The sequence below is a fragment of the Montipora capricornis genome, chromosome 4 (genome assembly GCF_036669925.1).
Source record: "Montipora capricornis isolate CH-2021 chromosome 4, ASM3666992v2, whole genome shotgun sequence".
Classification (NCBI taxonomy): Eukaryota; Metazoa; Cnidaria; class Anthozoa; order Scleractinia; family Acroporidae; genus Montipora; species Montipora capricornis.
The window spans coordinates 45,907,991-45,916,367 of record NC_090886.1 but is presented as its reverse complement, the minus strand read 5'-3'; the positions used below and the strand labels follow the sequence as shown (position 1 = coordinate 45,916,367).

The 8,377-nt window shown below is 38.1% G+C and overlaps 1 protein-coding gene across 1 annotated transcript; it reads left to right on the top strand.

Annotated features, from left to right (window-relative positions):
* On the top strand, positions 1-7,357 carry LOC138047116 (carbonic anhydrase 2-like). Its single transcript, XM_068893841.1, has 8 exons — positions 1-239; positions 3,454-3,525; positions 3,965-3,997; positions 4,092-4,405; positions 4,646-4,738; positions 4,853-4,916; positions 5,084-5,244; positions 6,034-7,357. The coding sequence occupies exons 2-8, from the start codon at positions 3,468-3,470 to the stop codon at positions 6,337-6,339; spliced, it is 1,029 nt and encodes a 342-aa protein (XP_068749942.1). The 5' UTR covers positions 1-239; positions 3,454-3,467; the 3' UTR covers positions 6,340-7,357.
* Positions 7,358-8,377: the final 1,020 nt, after the last annotated feature.

Genomic DNA, 8,377 nt, shown 5'->3' with positions numbered 1-8,377 from the left:
AGTGTTTTCCGAGATCGCTTCGACTGCTGATCAAAACTTCCAGAAACTCCACGTTACATAGTTTTAGATATTTTCCAGCGATCGCAGCGATCCTGACACTCAGAAATAATTGAAATTTCTGGTTCGTAGCTTCAGTCTTAACTCGTTAATTCATCTGGGATCTTATTTCTTCCTATTTGAAGTCAAGCAGCACACATTTTCAAGCTATATCTTCAAAAAGAGAGGTCTTCAATTTCAAGGTAAATTACGCATTTGTGGTAGATGTGATTAATTTTGTAACTGGAAGAGACGATGATGACGATGACACGACAACGATAAATAGCTTTGTATACAATGGTTTCTAACCGTCAGTTGTGTATGCGTGATAAGTGTTTATTGAGATTAAGGAATTTCGAGACGCCGGTATAATTATCTCTAACCATCGCACCTACAACTTTTTAAGTTGATCAACTTTCTTTCCAAAACACCTTGCGTCAAGTAATTTAAAAATTTGAAGTAAAGGGAAATCGTGAATCCATGACGTTTCAGTAAAAACTGACAGATTGCGAGAAAACGCAAACAAGGGCAAGGTATAGTTTAAAAAAAAGACTCAAATGCACGCCTGCCTTAAGATCGTTTACCGCAATTTTTGCGTAAGTGTTTTAAACCGATCAAAATCCAATTTGTTTTTACAATTTGCCAACTCGAAGAATTTCTTTTGAATTGAGATTTCTGTTCCGTGATGTACCTGTTTTTTCCCGCTGTGGATAATATTAGAATGTACGAACCATCTGCTTTTGGACAGAAACGAAAAGAAACCTTTTAATGTTGAAACATACAGACCTTTGCCACGTTATCGTAATTCTCGGATAGATCCTACATCTAACGTTTTAATGATTTTACTTGCTAATATACGCCGGAATTCTTGATGTTTATCATGATAAGCAGCTTCACATGGCCGGAGTAAATGATGGTCTTTAATGAATTGGTCATACGAAAGATAGAGACTTCGATTGTAAGCCAATGTTTTGGTTTCACTTTCAACGTCGCTTTTCCATGATTTCCCTTCTCAATGTAGCATACAGAAAGATATGCTTTTGTGTGCTCTGAGCTTGGGTGTCCTGTGGATCGGTACTTTTGCATTCGGAAATTTCTTCAGTTTATGAGCTTTTAATTCGACCTTAGCTGTGTTGACCCTTGTCTGAAAATGTGGTTTTCCTCTCAGTTGAGCACTGATTATTTAAAAAGATGCCATTCCTGGTTTCCCTCAAAGTAGTTTTTGGGGCAAAGGAAAAAGTCTCTTCTAAACCGGGATTGATCATGCTGATCGAGTTGAATATTATTCAGTTAAAAGTGCTTCTTTAAACTTTTAAACAAAAAGCAAGAACTTCATTAATTTTCTTATGCTTTTAATTTGGCTATTTCTCTCGTGAACCGAATCTATATGGGTGTAGAAACAACGAAGCGCATTGACTTTTAGTTTCGTTTTTACATCCTACGGGAAATTAAACGTAATCTATTGGCAATCTTGACACAATATCAATAGGTTGACGATGTTATAAGTAAGATCCTCGTTAATGACCTTATTCCATTTCACCTGTCTTGTTGTGTCTGGAGAGGAAATGAAAGAGATTGGAACTAAAAGGAAAGTTGAAGAACTCTGGTGTTTAATATGCTTGCATTCTTAGGCTTTTACGTCCCAGCTACAAGGCTCGGTAGCATAAAATCAATGAACAAAACAAATCAAAGTGAACCGAGACGGATTACTGCTTTGGCATAGGCCAATACGTTGTTCCAAGAGCCTGTCAAATGTCTTATTTGTCTCTTCTGCACGCACTCTATGTATCTCGGACGAAACCAATTTTCTTTCTTATCATCTCAGAAATAATTAGTGTCCTGACCAAAATTCGCAAATAAAAGAACTCATTAACACCTAAATTAAGGTATCAGCTTGGACAATATTGTTAAAATTACAACATCTTTGATATTTTTTGCGTCTGACCTTTTTACGGATGGGTCGGTAATTTTTGGTGTTGAAGTCGGCTATAGTCTTTCTTTCTAAAGGAATTAAAACCATTTTTTTTCCAATGCATGGGGTTACCGAAATGAACAGAAAGATTACCTTACGTCAAGTGTCTTGAAACTAAAGCTATGAATATTCTTTACAAAAATACACCCACCCTTTTAAGGTGGAAATGTTTTTGACAACTAAAATAGACCCTATGCAAAAATGGCTGCCTTTAAATTATTCTTTTGTCCATATTCAAAATAGCCCAACTAACCTCGTTCGGGATAACAAATTCTTTAGAATTTTTGTCTCAAATACGAGGTTAGTTGGGCTATTTTGAATATGAACAAAAGAATAATTTAAATGCAGCCATTTTTGCATAGGGTCTATAAATAACTCATATTTGACATAACGTCACGTGCATGCGATATATTGTGTACTCACGTGCTCGGTAATATCTTCCGTCTCCTAACATATAATCATGTGTCCTCACGTGCTGCAGTGAATATTACCTTTTTATAATAATGTTCACGTGTAGGACCTCACGTGTTTATAACTTTGACTTTTATCAGTAACGATGAGGCATCCCTGATACAACCCGATAGAAGCATCACGTGCACTAAGGACCTCACGTGCGTTCGCGTGCATTAAGGACTTTTATCAGTATAACCATGTGGCAGTACTTGAAAAAGCTGGGGTGCTCCAAACGTAGGGAGTGGAATCCCTTTCCTACTTCTATTTCGGATGGTTTATTATTGCGCTTCAATAGGCTCTCGGGACTAGTAGACCACTAAACTAGATCCGCGATTTGAATTACACCTTTTTGTGTCGAATATGATTCTAGAACGGATCTCATCCAATCATTAAGGAGAGATTAGTTTCACTAAGAATTCTCAGGGGAATTCGATGGAAAAACATTTAGGCAGTTTTCGGAAACAATTGATGTTTCCCGGCCTAGTAATTGTCAAGCAAAATAATATTTGAACGCTCTTGATACTTGAATACTTGAATACTCTGAACACTTGACAGAAGTCGCCAAAAACTGGGAAAATGATCAATGATGGAATAATTAATTTTGTTGACGAGTACTCCTTTAGTTTCTTTTGCTATTTTTTCAGCTGGAATTTTAATGTCTTTCATCTATATGAAACCGATAAGTAGTTTGCACTTAGGTATTGCAAACGGCCTCGGTTTTAAACATAATACAGTACCTTATCTTTAAAGTCGTCCTTAAATATTACTATAGTACGTTCCCGACAAGTATCGATCTGTTAACAGAAATTCTAAGATAACAGAAGCTAATGTTGTGTTACTTAAGGCCGACCTCTCCTTCGGCTCATCTGCTTGAAACCATGAGACAAAAAAGACCAATCTGTCTTACGTCCATTTTTGCCACTTGCCAGGGTCCACCCATTAATATTGCTTGCGTATGCTTAACACTGATTGTTTTGTCTTTTTTTCCACAGCTTACATAGTCAATATGAATCAGTTTTTTTTAGCCGCGGTTCTCAGTGTCGCTTGGGCATCATTTGCCGTTGGTAAGCTACTAGTTTGCATGGCTTTTATGTTTTCTTAGTGTCTATAGAACACATACTTGTAACGTTACTCTTTCTGCCGCAAAAGGAAACTGATGAACACTCTTTATTCAGAAAGTTTAATTTAAAAAATTTAGAAATCCTATATAACTCAAACTAAACAGTTAATTTCCCAGTTGCCGATATTCAATATCGACGACTCAACATCTTTCTGATTGCCAAATATCAGATACAAGTTCTGACAAATATTAATATCAGCTGTTACTGTATAAGTAAAATGCTTCCTTCTCAGCCTGCTCTTGGTATTTAGTTTCTGTTATCTTCATAAATGACCCACGTTACAGTTTTTGAACTGAAAATCGTGCACTAGCAAACAGAAAATAAGACAAAGACAAGACAAAGCGTGTACTAACATCGCCCTTTTTGTCTTTTTCTCTTTTAGCTCAATGGAGTTACAATCCAAATGCTTTAGATGGTGAGGATTCTTTGTCTCAAGTATACGAAAATCTTTTATACAAACTTTGAAAAGTTAGCAAGCCTTATGACATTGTTATCGCTTAAAATTGTAGGTCCGCAAAATTGGAAGGGAGCTTGCAGCACTGGAAAAAGACAATCACCAATTGACATCGAAACTGCAAAAGTATTTGTCGACAAAGAACTGGGTACCTTCACACTAAAAAACTACAACAAGACACTAAACAAGACTTTCACTGCTTCCAACAATGGCCATGCCCTGGAGATGTCCTTTCCTCACAGAGTGTACAATGTGAGTGGTGGAGGACTGAATGGCGTTTATACAACAGTTCAGTTTCATTTTCATTGGGGAGCCAACAACATGGTCGGATCAGAACACACTGTCGACGGAAAGGAATATGCTGCAGAGGTATGTAAAACAAACGATAATAGTGATTTCCATTCTTTAATCTTCACTTATCAGTGGCAAAGGATTTTTTTTTACACTCAATGATAACTGTCTTGATACCTTTTTCTCTTCGGCACAGAAGTAACGAATTCCTCTGTTTCTCAGCGATCTATAACTAGATCATTCACATCTCTTAGTTATGTCGTCAACGCATAACTATGTCACAGGAACATGAGTAAAATATTTTGCACTCTTTTACAGTTACACTTTGTCAGCTACAACACAAAATATGCCAACATCGCAGAAGCAATTGATAAACCCGATGGTCTTGCCGTTCTTGGTCTTTTGATTGAGGTAAGAATCAACTTTGATGATGAGGATGATGATGGCGATAGGTTTCTTTCTTTCTTTTTAGATGACATTAGAATCGAGCATAAAAGAGGTTAATTGATTGTCTTCCTGTTTCAGGTTGGAGAACACAACAACACAGCGTTCTCTTTCCTCGAAACTGCCAACAGGCTTACTAAGTCTTGTAAGTAGTGATGTTGGTTTTTTAGTGATATGTAAGTGCGTTTTTTCGAAAATAGAGCTCAAATAATGAAAACAACTCTAAAAGGTTTTTCTTCCCTACGGATATACCATATCAGCTGCTAGGTCATTGTGGACTAACGTCGTATCTTGTTCTGGCCTTCTTTACAGTCACCGCAGTGAGCGATGTTCCAGCCTTTTCGTTTCACGATCTATTGCCTGCCGACAAGACTAAGTTCTTCCGGTACAATGGTTCTCTGACCACTCCTACCTGTCTGGAATCTGTCACGTGGACTGTGTTTAGGGACCATGTCTTCATATCGCAATACCAGGTACAGTCGAAGTAATAACTAAGCTACATTGGTTGGTGCGCTCGGCTCTACTTTAAAAGGCGATGGCTTTGAAATTTGCTTTATAGGAAGCCAGAACATTTTAGTTTCTAGCTGTAGTCATTACTGAGGCAGAATCAAAAATCAAGAATCAGTTAAATTTATTCCCTTACATTAAACAAAGTCCTCCGCGATTATTCCATCTCGTTCACGTTCGGCGTACGATGTGGGCCGAGTATCCCAAAATTACATTGGTATGAGCCGTGTCAGAGTAAAAATAGAAAATGAAAGATTCACATCTGTATGCTCATGCTGTTGTCGAAACCTCAAATTTGGTGATTTCCCCGGGGGGGGGGGGGGGGGATGCTCGTCAGAAATTGTAAATGAAGCCCCTAAAAGAGACCAATCTGGGCGTGGCCCAGGCTTTTTTGATCCCAAAGAGAGGCCTTTTTTTCAGTTTTTATGAATGAGTCAAGTAAATAAAGAGATCAAAAATATACGTAGTACATATACCATACCCGTCGTAGTTTCTTAAACTTCCTAATATATATTTGAACTACGGACTCCATTTAGTTATAGAAGTCTTATAAAACCCATCGTCATTCTCATAAGAAATCATTTAATTTGATTCCGAAGTTCAAATATATGACATTTGATATCATTTCCCCATTATTTTAAGTTTTACGTAAGTCGTGTTTACCATGCATCTATAAGGTTTCTCGAATTTGCGTATGTGGAATCTTTGGAACTGATGGTTTGAGGAAATGTATCAAACATTTCTTTTCGTTTTAGCTGGACCTTTTGCGAAGGCTCGAAAAGAACGGCACTTTACCAGAATTTGGAAATTACCGTCCAGTGCAGCCACTCAACAACCGAATTGTCAAAGCAAGTTTCCCACGCTCCGCAGACACCATCACCCCGACCCCATCACCTTGTGCTATTACCAAGACAGTCACCACAACCGTTACCGTCACGGCTACTGTCCGCGCTACCACGACGGTGCCTAGAGTAGCAATGGATTCTGGAGGCTCCTCTGGTGTCACTATGACCTTCGGTGTGTTCTTGCTGATGTTGTCAGTCGCCCTTTTCTTGCATTAGTTCACAGACACCTACCAACCGTTGTTCATCAATTCCATTCTCGTTCTTAGAGCTGTTGGTTTTTACCTACCCTACGCCAGAGAACATGCGCAGAAGAGAGAAACTCTGGGGTCGGTAATGACCACACATTCGCACTACGTGCAGTCCGGAGAACAAACACCTCCCACAAAAAAAGATTTGGAATAACATTTTTGAAAATCCCTGGTTACCATTACTGCATACTTTCATAGATGATTATTGAACAGATTATTTTAAATATTTAAATACCGTACATTCACTACCCAGGGTTTAAAAGGTTTTACATAAGTTACTTTTTTGTGCATTAACGGCACATCGACGAATATTAAAAGCGCTTGACCAGATGATGGTTATAATTTCACTCCTGCCTCTTTATTAAAACAATTAGCAAGTAAGCTACACTCCAACTGCTTTCCTCAAGTGGAAAGTCGATCAGGCACCTGCGCAATAGTGTATCTTGTGCATAGGATAGGAGTTACTTTACAGGAATTCTCCCAATCAATTTGTCTTGGATTGTAGATACGATTTATTCCACGCTCATTAGATCAATATCGAGATATGTTTCTGCTGTGTGGGTTGCCCTGCTTGACTATTTTTCCCATGTAATGTAGCCAGTACAGAAGAAGATTCTCCAGAATTTCTTACCTCAGCTTAATTATGTAGATATGTCTGCTTTAACTGGCCTGGCCTTCAGTTCCTTTCAGTATGTGGAGATGAGGCGCGCATTCTTGAAATTTATTAGAAATTACAGTGGTGGCACTACCATAGTTGAACACGGACACGAATTAAGATCTGGGACTTGTCAGTCTCAAAACAGCTCATCTCTGTGCAGAGTTTATGACTGTGAAGTTGAGTAAATTATCATAAGTTATATATGATAATTTATTTATTGTTATGTAATATAACTAGTGCTTTTGAATGTTGTGTGAAACAGGTATTAGCCGTGGCCAATAGTGTGTACCACTGCAGTAGTGATAAATAAACAAACTTTACAGCATTTAACCTGTGGCTGGTTTTTCTTCTTTTTTTCCGACGTTTTATCAGCATGCTATTGTTCTAATTGAAATCCAGTCGTCCAAATGCATGGTAAAGTTTCAAAAAGTCTTAGAACTTCAGTTTGTCGTTCCCGTTTTCTTCATCTAAGCCGACATATCGGTATAAACACACTCAAAATACATTAATTGCAATGCTGCTATTTTAAAGTACAAAAATGGAGTCCCTAGATGAGCGAGAGAAGGTTAGGGAAGAAAAAGGGAACAGTTTTCAAATATTTTGTTTTCCTTTTGAATTTTTTTTTTGCTTCAGTACGCATTCTTTTTGGCATCAAAGGATTCACCGCTATCCAAGTTATTTGATTCCATTTCTGATAATGTTGTTTGTCATGCCCCCTTAGATTTCTAGTAGCATTGGTTTCAAACTCAAGAGTCTGAAGCTTCGCTGTGTCCTTTTTTCAAACAGTTTGCGGGGCACAAATAGCTATGGATTTTTATTTATAGCGGAGCCTCTTGCAGAATACAATGGGTAAGAAAATATGGTAACCTTACGACCGCCGTACTGCGTACATCCACCCATAATAATAAAATTCCAGTTTTACGAGCATAATCGGAAAGGCCTACCTCTCACCAGATACTGGGTTTCGATAGGATCGCAGGCCCAAACCAGGGTAACTTATTGAAAAAATAAATAATCCGGGAGCTCTGGTTTTAGGCTTGGCTAAATCTATATATTAGAACTACATAAAAATATTTTGTGCCAAATTTAAAGCGCTGGGTCGAAAGCGTTTGAAAAATTAATCGGAATAACTTTGGATTTCTCCTTTTAAAAGATTGAAAAAAGAAACTTGCGCCAGATAATCTGATTGGAAAACAGAAAGCAAAATGCGATTGTCAAATGCCCAACTGATCGCGACGAATTGAAACTTTTTACACTAGTAATCTTTCTAGTCGAGAAGGATCGCGCGCCCCACCCATCACTCCCCGGGAATATTAGACTGCTAGTCAGTCGAACCGCCAGCTTTAGT